Source organism: Leptonychotes weddellii, unplaced genomic scaffold (assembly GCF_054177405.1).
Source record: "Leptonychotes weddellii isolate Sample4059 unplaced genomic scaffold, ASM5417740v2 HiC_scaffold_3250, whole genome shotgun sequence".
In the NCBI taxonomy this organism is placed as follows: Eukaryota; Metazoa; Chordata; class Mammalia; order Carnivora; family Phocidae; genus Leptonychotes; species Leptonychotes weddellii.
Window position 1 is genome coordinate 1 of NW_027923223.1, and position 12,730 is coordinate 12,730.

Here is a 12,730-nt window from a genome sequence, read left to right on the forward strand (position 1 = left end):
TGTGCCCAAGTCCAGGAGAGGCCTTAGGGCACCACTGCACCTGATGCCCCATTGTGGGCTGCAAGGTGGCATGATGCTTGTCAGGCCCAGGTCTTTTGGTTCCTGTGGGCGCCAACATTGCCTCACATGGAGGGGAGGCACTTGCTGACAGTTGCCGTCCTGGGGACTCATGATATTTTTTGTTGTGTCTTTGACAGCAAAGAACATTTATGAGATTATAGGATGGCGCTGGGTGTTGTGAGGAATAGACTGATTATAAAAGTCATGACCTTCAGGGACTTGGGGTGCTGCAGGGTGCCACGGGCTCCAAGTGGAGGAAGTGTGTGAACCAGGATGTCATCAGAGAAGAGCAAGTGTGTTTAGGAGTGCTGCCACTGTCCAGCCTTGGAAGAAGGATCCCTTGGGAGAAGCACTGTGGGGTTAGGTGGAGGAGGGAGGGCTCGCCCACAACTGGCTTCTGGTCCTCCCAGGCACAGTGAACGGGCCAGTCACCTTTGTGAGCTAGGAAGAGATGTGGTCAGATATGTGCTTCAAGAAGGTAACCATCTGTAATGCTAAGGGTGGTTTGGATTATGGGAGAAATCAGAAGCAGGACAGGTCAGGAGCTTTTGGGGGTATGTTGTACAGGGCATGGTCTTTTGAGTGAAGTTACCTTGTTCCTGGTTTACAGGGGACTTTTGAATTGGTGTGCTTTGGTCTTATATTTGATGCTCTACTTCTTTTGTTACAAAGCTGGCAAAAAGACCACAGATGAGGAGCTGGAGGAGATGTTGGAGAGTGGGAAACCTGCCATCTTCATTTCTGGGTTGAATGTCCAGGAACTGGAATGTAAGTCCCTCTCGTGGAGAGGGCAGACTGCCATGGAGCTCTCTGTGGTTGGTGAGGGAAGGTCTGAAGGTGCAGGGGGGCAGGGGGCTTGGCCGGAGTGCGAGTGGGGTCTGTGGCAGGGGTGCCGGCTGATGATTGGTCTTTGTGTGGCCTGTTGTAGATCATGGACTCCCAGATTTCCAAGCAAGCCCTCAGTGAGATTGAGGGGCAGCACAAGGACATTGTGAGGCTGGAGAGCAGCATCAAGGTTCATGACATGTTTATGGACATCACCATGCTGGTGAAGAATCAGGTAACTGGCAGTGGGCACCACCCTGGGGAGAGGGAGGAAAGCTCAGGTCCTCCTGAGAAGGGAGGACTGGAAAGTCGGATGAGGTGTGGTGGGGGAATCATCGGGAATCCTCATAATGGAGTAACACGATCCCAGTGTCCCAGGAAAGGAATGCCCTCCTGAGTGCCAGTTCATCCTTGTCGTCTTGCCTGCTCCTTTGGCCTCACTTCTGCTTACTGTGGGTTTTGATGCGCTCAGTCAAGTACTACCTCCTTCTGCCTCAGCACCTCTTGTTTCCCTTCTAATTGGGGGTGTGGGTTCTTTTATATTTAAATTTAATTTAATTTTTTAATTTAAGTTCAATTAACCAACATGTAGTACATCATTAGTTTTTGGTGTAGTTTTCAATGATTCATTAGTTGCTTATAACACCCAGTGCTCATCACATCACATGCCCTCCTTAATGCTCATCACCCAGTTATCCCATCCCCCATCCCCCTCCCTTTCCACAATTCTCAGTTTGTTTCCCCGAGTCAAAAGTCTCTCATGGTTTGGCTCTGTCTCTGATTTCTTTCCATTCAGTTTTTCCTCCCTTCCCCTATGATCCTCTGTGCTATTTCTTATATTCTACATATGAGTGAAACCATACGATAATTGCCTTTCTCTGCTTGATTTATTTCACTTAACATAATACTCTCCAGTTCCCTCCATGTTGATGTAAATGGTAAGTATTCATCCTTTCTGATGGCTGAGTAATAGTCCATTGTATATACGAATCATACCTTCTTTATCCATTCACCTGGTGAAGGACATCTCGGCTCTTTCCACAGTTTGGCTATTGTGGACATTGCTGCTATGAACATTGAGATGCAGTTGCCCCTTCTTTTCACATCTCTATCTTTGGGGTGAATACCCAGTAGTGCAATTGCTGGGTCATAGGGTAGCTCTATTTTTAACTTCCTGAGGAAACTCCATACTGTTTTCCAGAGTGGCTGTACCAGCTTGCATTCCCACCAACAGTGTAAGAGGGTTCCCCTTTCTCCACAACCTGACCAACATTAGTTGTTCCCTCTCTTGTTAATTTTAGCCATTCTAACTGGTGTAAGGTGATATCTCATTGTGGTTCTTATTTGTATTTCCCTGATGACAAGTGATGTGGAGCATTTTTTCATATGTCTGTTGGCCATCTGTATGTCTTCTTCGGAGAACTGTCTGTTCATGTCTTCTGCCCATTTCTTGACTGGATTATTTTTTGGGGGGGTGTTGAGTTTGAGAAGTTCTTTATAGATCTTGGGTACTAGCCCTTTATCTGATACGTCATTTGCAAATATCTTTTCCCATTCCATGGGTTTTAGCCTCTTAGTTTTGTTGACCATTTCCCTAGCTGAGCAGAAGCTTTTTATCTTGATGAAGTCCCAGTAGTTCATTTTTGCTTTTGTTTCCCTTGCCTTTAGAGACGTGTCTTGGAAGAAGTTGCTGTGGCCGAGTTCGAAGAGGTTACTGCCTGTGTTCTCCTCTGGGATTTTTATGGATTCCTGTCTCACATTGAGGTCTTTCATCCATTTTGAGTTTATCTTTGTGTCTGGTGTAAGAGAATGGTCCAGTCTTATTCTTCTGCATGTCGCTATCCAGATTTCCCAGCACTATTTATTGAAGAGACTGTCCTTTTTTCCATTGGATATTCTTTCCTGCTTTGTCGAAGATTAGTTGACCGTAGAGTTGAGTGTCCATTTCTGGGCTCTCTATTCTGTTCCAGTTGCACCAAAAACCATAAGATACCTATGAATAAACCTAACCAAAGTTGTAAAGGAACTGTAATATACAAACTACAGAACACTTATGAAAGAAATTGAGGAAGACACAAAGAGATGGAGAAACATTCCATGCTCATGGTTGGAAGAATAAACATTGTTAAAATGTCTGTGCTGCCCAGGGCAATCTACATATTCAATGCAATCCCTATCAAAATACTATCAACATTTTTCACAGAGCTGGAACAAACAATCATAAAATTTGTATGTAATCAGAAAAGACCCCAAATAGCCAGGGAAATGTTGAAAAAGAAAACTAAATCTGGGGGTATCATACTGCCTGGGATTTCAAGCTATGTTATAAAGCTGTGATCATCAAGACAGCATGGTACTGGCACAAAAACAGACACATAAATAAGGGGATGTGGGTTCTTAATGAGGATGACTTAAAACAGTCTCCTGATTGGAACAATTTCATGGGTGACACTGAAAAAAGGATCTTGCCAAGAGATCACTGTCTCTTAATAACCACGGAGATATAAGATGTAACCAGACAGCTTAGGTAAACCCCATGTCTGTCACCTTAGGGGCCTGGGAGTTTCTCCTGGAGAAAGCAGATGTTCCCAACCTTAGATGTTTATGGAGCAGCTCCTGTTGGCCAGTCTGTTCTGAAGAACTAGGCAACAAACTTGCCTCAGGCCAAATGAACTTGGTTCAGGTCTGCACGACTAGGAAGAGGCCAGCATCCCAGTTATAATGCCCTAAGATATTCTTATTATGGTTTCTCTCCTCATATGCTTAATTAAAAACAGAATGGTGGTGGTGGGATCTGTTAGAACATGTATTTGCCAGGCATCTCGACATTGTGCTCCATGTGCTCCATGCAGTGCCTGTCCCAGAGAAGTAATTTACTGAGTGTTGCTTGAGTGAGTGACCACCACCAGGGCCTGGGGAGCCATAGGTAATCCCATGTAAGATGGAACATGTGCCCCACAGAAGACTTCTGGATGCTCCTCTTTGCACCGGGGATTATAACCAAGAGCCCCGTCCCCATGTGAGCTCCAACTCTCCTGGCGTGGGTTTATGGGGTGTGACTCATGTCTGTTCTTTGCAGGGTGAGATGCTAGATAACATAGAGCTGAATGTCATGCACACAGTGGACCATGTGGAGAAGGCACAGGAAGAAACAAAAAGAGCCATGAAGTACCAGGGTCAGGCCCGGAAGGTAAGACTCTCCGGCTGCCTTCAGAGAGGAGAGTCCATTCTGCTTGCTGTCTCTCGCTCTTTCTCTCTTCCCTGTGCCTGTCTCTGTTTCTGCTGCCACCACCTCTTGCATCTGGGGAAAGGGAGCCATGATTGACCATATCAAGAACAACATGGACCAGTCAGTGGACTTTGTGGAGTGGGCCGTGGCAGATACCAAAAAGGCTGTCAAGTTTCAGAGTGAAGCTTGGAAGGTGAGTGCCTTAGTCTCCACTGTTCTGGCTTACTTCTCCTCTCTGGTCCTCTCTATGTGTACCCTTGATCCTGTGCCTTCCCTTTCTGTCCTGGCCTCATCCCAACACACGTCAGCCTTTTCCAGAGAGTGACTGTCCCTCCCTCCACACTCCCAGCGTGTGCCTTGCATGGATCTGGCTCACATGCTCTCTACGCAAGAACACACACTTGAAGACAGTTCTGCAGGGTGGATGTGTTGCGCAGTGTTGCTGCTAGACTTCTGGACGGAGCTCATGATCCTTTCAGATGTTATACTTGACTCCTCTGTTCTTCAGAAACTTTAGTCTCTTCCACTCCATTAACCAAGCCCACCCCCCTTTTCTCCACTGTGAATCCAATGCTGTGTTGATCGCCATGCAACATTACCTCCTATTTTATGGTGCACCTGTTATTCCTACTTATATGTGAAACAGTTGAGGGTCAGAGGTTAAGTGATTGGCTTCAGGGCATCTAGTAAGTATAGGATTGGGATTCAAATTCAGTTTCCTTCTTGCTCTTTCCCCCATACCAGCATATTTACCCCTCTTCTGGTGCCCCTGTTGCTTGAGGACTTTTAAACTTCTCTGTCTGTTGTGGTAGCCAGCTCTGGTGGCTAGTGCTTTTTAGACGGTTCTTTGCTGACTATTCTCCTGGGTGCTGATACTTTTGTTCTTCAGTTCTTCGATTTTCTTCCAACTTTACCTATTGCTTGTGCAGGGATTCAAGGAGTTGGGAAATTATTTAACCTGATGAATCCAGGTTGGCTCAATATAGGACTGCAATCCTGCTTTCTGATCGCCAGTCACTAGACTGGGCCTGATGGGTGGGCATGTGCTTTAGCGAGAGACATAGAAATTTGAAATTAGGACTATTCAAAAACATACACTTCTTGAAAAGGAAAAATTGGCTACTTGATACTTTCGCCTATTGCTGCTTTGGAGACCCTGTGGTAGTTGATTTTTTATCTGTCCACATGTGCAAAACTTAAGTGTGAGCCAAGAGCCCACAGAAGCTCCATATTTCCATCTGCTGGCCTTGATAGCCAGGAAGTCATTTAAGAAATATAAAATATCCTAATAGAATGAATGTGTTTATGTAGAGCTGTAGACTTCTTATTTGGGTTGATAAGAGGCTTTCAATGTAGAGGTGAGAGATGTTGGGTTTTGGATGAATTGCATTTTGGTTGTAATAATGATTTGTTTCTCTTATCCTCTCCAGAAATTGATAATTATCATTGTGGTAGTAGTGGTGTTCCTGGGCGTTTTAGCATTGATTATTGGACTTTCCGTTGGGCTAAGTAATGGCGGCCCGAGTGGTTGCTGCACTGAAATTAAGTAAATGTAAGGTTCTCAGGGACTCTGGATTGGCTCCCTCTTGAGAACTGACCTGGGATTTCACATGGCAATGCTCCTCCCTTGTGATTGTCCTTGGACACACACACTGAGCTCTCTCAGACTTTCCATCACCTGTGCCTTCTTTCATCTCCTTAAAATACTCTTCTGGGCTTCTGGCCCTGGGGAAAGTTCTCTTTTGGGCCGGGCTCCTGTTGGTTTTTCTCCTGTAGACTCTATCCCAGCTCTTTGTCTTACATTGTGTGTTGCCACCTATCTAGGAACATCCGATCACCACACTTGCTCCCTTTGCTCAAGAAGCATGGTTCTAGGGGCGCCTGGGTGGCTCAGTTGGTTAAGCGACTGCCTTCGGCTCAGGTCATGATCCTGGAGTCCCTGGATCGAGTTCCACATCAGGCTCCCTGCTCAGCAGGGAGTCTGCTTCTCCCTCTCCCACTCCCCGTTTGTGTTCCCTCTCGCTGTGTCTTTCTCTGTCAAATAAATAAATAAAATCTTTAAAAAAAAAAAAAAAGAAGCATGGTTCTATTTGGGTACAATCTGTGTCCTGCATCTGGGGCTCATTAAATTCTTGCTGACTTCAACAGAAGTAAACAGATGTTTACTTTCTATATCCTTTTTAGTGTAAACAAAGCTTTGGATTGGGGCTTGGGTGGTGGGGTTTTGTTTGTGGCTGATGGGTTGGATCTTGAATGATATAGCAGTTAACATTTTTGAGTGTTGAGTCATGCCAGACCCTGTATTGAACACCTCATACACATGTCCTTGAATCCAGACAACACCCTCCTGATGTGTGTACTGTTGTTACACATCTTTTACGGATGAAGAGACTCAGGCTTAAAGAGATGTTAAGTCACAGGGCCAAGTTTGAACACACAGCTGATGGTGAGCCTAGGGGAGTTCTTACCTACATCTGAGCTTCTCTTTGTAAAACCAGGTAGCCATTTATCATTGTCTACAAAGTCCAGAGAACCTTGGAAGAGAGTGAGTTTAAAATTTAGGCTGTTAATTTCTTTAAAATCTGGTGAAAAGAATAGAGCTGACCACTGAGTCAGGGCTTCATGTACATAGTAGCAGCATGACAGGAATGATCTAATTACTGGTACTGTTAACACTTCTGTGACTTCTTAGGTGTTACTTTTCTGAATAAAATATAGGATGTCATATTAACAAAAACATATAAAACACAGAAAAGGTGAACAGAATTAATTTTTAATGTTATTGCTGATAACCTTGTGGCATGTTCACACACTCAGACATGGTTTCACAGACTTCAAGACACATTATCAATGGTTCTAGACCTAGTTCAAAAATCCTATGCATCATTCCACATCACTAAAATCTCTTTGTGAATCTAATATTCAACAAAAGATTGTGAATATACTCTCCATTTTTCAGTACTTTCCCAAAGTTGGAGGCTTGTTATTACTGTGTTACTATAATTAACAGTATCACTAACCTATATTTTTCTCATTTCTATTTTCTCTTATGAATTCAGAGAAGTCGGGTTGCTGAGGTAATAGATACCAATGTGTTTAATACTCGACACAAACGTCCATGTTGGCACTCAGACCTAATCCTCCCATGTATTTTTGCTTCCATGTGCCTCTTCTTCCTTCCTCCTCCCATGTGACCAGAGGGTCTCAGAGTCAGATATTTATAGCACTAAACATAAACTTCTTCTTGAAATGTAAATGAATCCCTTTTTTAAATGAGGAGACTAATTAATGTATTTAGTTGACTTACCTGATCTCCAAGATGCTGCATCCCTGAACAGTGTTGGGTTGCTTGCTGTATTCCATAAAGTCGGGACTGGTTGCTACTTTTAGGTGTGGACCCCTCCCCGCCATGTGGCCTGAGGGCAAGGAGTCTCTGAACAAGAGTGAGGGAAAACAGCCTTCCTTTGACTCCCCAGTTGTGTGCCAGGTACTGTTCTAGGATAGTAACATTGTCCGCATTTTCAGATGGGAAACTCTTCTGAAGCACAGTAAAGTTAAGAAACTTGCCTAAGCCTACCCAGTGCTTAAGATGGAGCAGCCATGGGGCGCCTGGGTGGCTCAGTTGGTTAAGCGACTGCCTTCGGCTCAGGTCATGATCCTGGAGTCCCAGGATCGAGTCCCGCATCGGGCTCCCTGCTCCGCGGGGAGTCTGCTTCTCCCTCTGACCCTCCTCCCTCTCATGCTCTCTGTCTCTCATTCTCTCTCTCTCAAATAAATAAATAAATAAATAAAATCTTTAAAAAAAAAAAAAAAAGATGGAGCAGCCATGATGACCCTGGAACTTTTCTTTATTCTTTTCACTATGTAAGAAAAGTGCAGAGTAGGGGAGAAATGGAGAAAATTCAAGTTCTGGAACTTGTATTTGAAAGGTGGTGATGAGGGCTGCATAGAAAAAACAGGTGTTTTCTTGCAGTGACTGTGCCTCCTCCTGGTAAGTCCTTCCATGGGAATGTGACAGCCTGTGTGAAAGGATTATAAAAGGCTCAGGGAGTTATTTTTACCTCTCATAATATGGCTTTCTGTTTCTTTCTCAATAGGATATTTATTTCTGGGTCCTGTCTTGGGTTTGTCTACAGGATTTCTCAGATTTACTGTTGACTTCTCCTTTGTCCTTTTGCAATGATATCTGATCTTCCGTCTCCACCTTCTAGGTTTGTGACTGAGTGTTAATGTTGCTCTCCACCATCATCCTGTGCACTGGTCAGCTCCTCCTTCCCCTGCCTCTCTTAGAACCCGATTTCACTCCAGCCTGGTGTGGCCACCCTTGTCTTCAGACGGGAACAGAGTTTGAATGGCCTTCCTGAGAGTGAGTGGGACCTGTTCCTTTATTTTCTTGTAACCATTCTTGGACCTGACCCAGCAAACAATTTAACCCCAGAGTAAGCTAATCTACCTGATGCAACCCTGAGTTCTCCTCAAAACCTTCTCCTGCCTCACCAACTCTGATGTACCTTCTCTCCCAGACAGTAAGAACTAACCCAGCTTCTCTTTGTTCCCTCTGAATGTGTCAAATTATGCCTTGCACCTTGGAAAGCCCATTTGAAACCTTCCCAAGGTGCTGTATTTTCTACCTCATGGAGTATTTTCCCAGAAATTGCAATGTGTTTTTTTTTAGGGGGGTATCTTTAAAACGCAAAGGAGTGTCCCAAGTGTGGCAACAATAAGGCTTGGCTTGAGCCTTCTACTTGGCAGGGTCTTGGTTCTCACAGTTCGTTTTCCCTATGTCTTGAAAATTTGTGGAACTGGCAGATGTCATTTTGGTCTTAGAAGCTGACTTGTTTGAAGTTCAATTTTAAATTAAGCTTAGTATGTTCAGCTTGGTGGCCAACTTCAATCTTTATGTTGTATTCTCTCATGTTTACTCAAGGAGGCACCAGCATGATACGATTGTCCTAGGTTACCATTTGTAAAGGCTGAGGGTATAGGATATTTGTTTCCCTCTCTGACTCTTGGAAACTGGCTGTTCTCCATTGGAGTGATGCTTTGAGGTGAAAAATAACCAGGCACTTAAAATTGGGCCAGGGACAAGGTGCTTGAGTCTCAGGCTCTGGAAATGCTCAGGTTGGTGCGAGTATTCAGTCACTCATTTCATATATTCCAGATGTATTTTTTTTTTTTTAAAGATTTTATTTATTTATTTGAGACAGAGAGCACATGAGAGGGGGGAGGGTCAGAGGGAGAAGCAGGCTCCCCGCCGAGCAGGGAGCCCGACGCGGGATTCGATCCCGGGACTCCAGGATCATGACCTGAGCCGAAGGCAGTCGTTTAACCAACTGAGCCACTCAGGCGCCCTCCAGATGTATTTTTTTACAAAGATTTTACTTATTTACTTGAGAGAGAGAATGCAAGCAAGAAGAGAACATGAGTCGGGGAGAGGGGCAGAGGGAGAGAGAGAAGCAGACTCCCTGGCTGGAGCAAGGACCCTGATGTGGGGCTCTATCCCAGGACCCTGGGATCATGACCTGAGCTGAAGTCAGATGCTGAAACAACTGAGCCAGTCAGGCGCCCCAGTCCCAGATGTATTTTTATAATGATGCATGAGAGACATATGTACATATTTGCCCCAGTCTCTCAGGAGGTAGGAGACTAGAAATGGAGAATATTATAACCTCAAAAAAATAGCCTTGAGCTGGGCTAAAAATTAGGTAAGAGACATTTGCTTATCTGCAAATGAATCATAGTAGAACTATGATCTTCCTGTGTCATCGAGAAATCTTGTTTTCTGGATGAGTACTGGGACAATCATAAATCTTTGCGGGGAGGACTAAGTTGACCCCATTAAGTTTTTCTGCTTAGCAGACAGAAGGTATGACAAGTTTTGGCACCTCTCCCATTGCTGCATAGGTGAGGCTTGTCCTGAGAACATCCCAGGGCAATTTGTGGTCTTTAGGGTGACCCTGTATCCGGGGCTGTGTCAGTTGGGTGAGACCTGGGACTACTGAGAACCTTGTCCTGCTACCAGGCTAATGAGCTTGAAGGGTTCTTTGTCTCCCCCAATTCTTGTCATAGAGGAAACAAGAGCCAGGAAATGATTTCAAGTGTAGTGACTATGCTGACCCAGTGGTGAGCCCCTTAGATTCTCTGCCAGTCTCCCTGATGTATAGTTTAGCTTTGACTTTCTAGGATAGGGTGAGCGCCTAATCCAGGGACTACCCCTTGGCTTCCTTTGCAAAAGCTATGTACTCCATCATTGCTCAGCACTCAGACAGAGCCAAGGGGGTGCCCTCTTACCCATGGCTGTGAAGTCGGGACAGTGGACAGTCTCCAGCAACAAGGGAAGACAAGCTCTAATCACAGGTCTTTGTTGAGCCGTGGGGCTTAGTTTGGAATACATGTGATGGAGTTTTTGTCATTTTTAGTTTCTTTTATTTATTTCTTTTATTATTATGTTATGTTAATCACCATATATTACATCATTAGTTTTTGATGTAGTGTTCCATGATTCATTGTTTGTGTATAACACCCAGTGCTCCATGCAGAACATACCCTCTTTAATACCCAATACCAGGCTAACCCATCCTCCCACCCCCTCCCCTGTAGAACCCTCAGTTTGTTTTTCAGAGTCCATCGTCTCTCATGGTTCGTCTCCCCTCCGATTCCCCCCTTCTTTTAATGTAAACTTGATTATTTTATTGATAACTTAAAAATAAGTGACTTTATATTGATTGTGAAACAGTTCTGGCTCTATTTCCCTGCAAAATAGTGGTTGGGTGCCACCATGTGGTGGTTTTTCTTTAGGTTTCAGAAAAGTGTTAAAATCCTTTCAACCATGTTCCAGACCAGATGGATCAAAAGTTCTAATTTCTGAAAATGCTTTAACTCTCAAAGAATACATTGTAACTATATTTGAATTTCAGGTTTAAGGTACTCCTACCAGGAATTTGGTTCATTCATCATGGGTACCTAGCTCTAGGAGAGGAAGGGGATAACTCTCATGTGATGGGATCCAGAAAGCAGAACAACATACTAAACACCCTCAGAGATTGCTGTTGATCTAATTTTGAATCTCTTGCCTGAAAGCTACGCTTCTATTCACATCTTGGGTTCTAGAAGCCAGATCCATCTCCCTTTCCCTTCACATCTTCCTCCATGTCTGGATCCACTTTTGTCTTCCTTCCCTTGCAACTCTGCACAGTGATGCTGCTTCTCACATGCTTTTTCTTTTCTTGTCTGGATGAGCAGAAGAATATCGTGATCATGATCTGCTGTAATATCCTTGTGATCATCTTAGCTTCTACCACCGGGGGCATATTTGCCTGAAAAAGGTAAGCCATTTGCGGGGAGGGTCGGACCTGCTTTCACTTACTTGAAATCTCATGTCCTTAAGGCATCCGTTGTTTGTGGCCCGATGCCCCAGATCTGGGTGGGATTAGGTAGTAGAATCGATAAAGGCTAGAGAAAACTAAGGAAAAGGTATCATAGAGAGAAAAATGGATGAATAATGAGTTGGCAGTAGATGTGGAGGCAGAAGGTGGCAGTCTGTTCCATAACCAATTCTGGTAGCAGAATGCTCTGTTGAGAATGCTTTGTTAGAAGGATGTTGATCTCCTGCAGCACCTTCCTCTCCTGGGAAGGGCAACTTGTGGGCAACTTGGTCGTGGGAACCTTGTACTTCTTTGAATTCACAATGCCCACCCACCTCTACTATGAGATGGCCAGCCTTCACGGGAGTCACATAGTGATCAATGGCACCTTTGCCTCTGTCCCATACCCTTGTGGGTGATGGGCTTGAAAGGGGCTGGTACTCTCCATAAAGGAAACATGTTCTTGGGGTCCATAAAGCGGTTGATTGTCAGGTGCATAATTTCAAAATGGCCTGATGGAGGTAACCAACACCCAGGGCCTAAAAGTGGATGAAAGAATTAGAAAACATGTGGGGACTTACATATATTTTATGGGCTCTTTTATAGTAACTGTGGCTTCAATGATATACATAAAAATAAAAATAAAAGTTCTACTACATACCATGGAGGAAAAGCCTGGGGTACAGTAATAAATGAAAACAAGGTGGACCCGTTTCAATGGATAACCAGGGAAGGCCTTTTTGAGGAGGTGGTATTTATTTAAAAGATTTTATTTGTCAGAGAGACAGTGAGCGAGAGAGAGAGCACAAGCAGGGGAAGCAACAGGCAGGGGGATAAGCAAGCTCCCCACTGAGCAGGGAGCCCGATGCAGGGCTCGATCCCAGGACCGTGGGATCATGACCTGAGCTGAAGGCAGATGCTTAACCAACTGAGCCAGCCACCCAGGCATCCCGAGAAGGTGATATATATATATTTATTTATTTTTAATTTTTTTTATTATGTTAATCCTACATCATTAGTTTTTGATGTAGTGTTCCATGATTCATTGTTTGCGTGTAGCACCCAGTGTTCCATGCAGAACGTGCCCTCTTTAATACCCACCACCAGGCTAACCCATCCCCCCACCCCCTCCCCTGTAGAACCCTCAGTTTGTTTTTCAGAGTCCATAGTCTCTCATGCTTCGTCTACGAGGAGGTGATATTTAAAGCTGAGATGAGAATGGCATGAACTAGTCAAGGGAAAACACAACAGT

The 12,730-nt window shown here is 44.4% G+C and overlaps 1 protein-coding gene across 1 annotated transcript; it reads left to right on the forward strand.

Annotated features, from left to right (window-relative positions):
• Positions 1-523: 523 nt before the first annotated feature.
• Positions 524-6,183, forward strand: LOC115936785 (syntaxin-3-like). The gene is made up of 5 exons (XM_031017561.2): positions 524-614; positions 733-812; positions 989-1,120; positions 3,965-4,075; positions 5,545-6,183. Exons 1-5 carry the CDS (start codon positions 524-526, stop codon positions 5,662-5,664), a joined length of 534 nt encoding a protein of 177 aa, XP_030873421.1. The 3' UTR covers positions 5,665-6,183.
• The last annotated feature ends 6,547 nt before the right edge of the window (positions 6,184-12,730 follow it).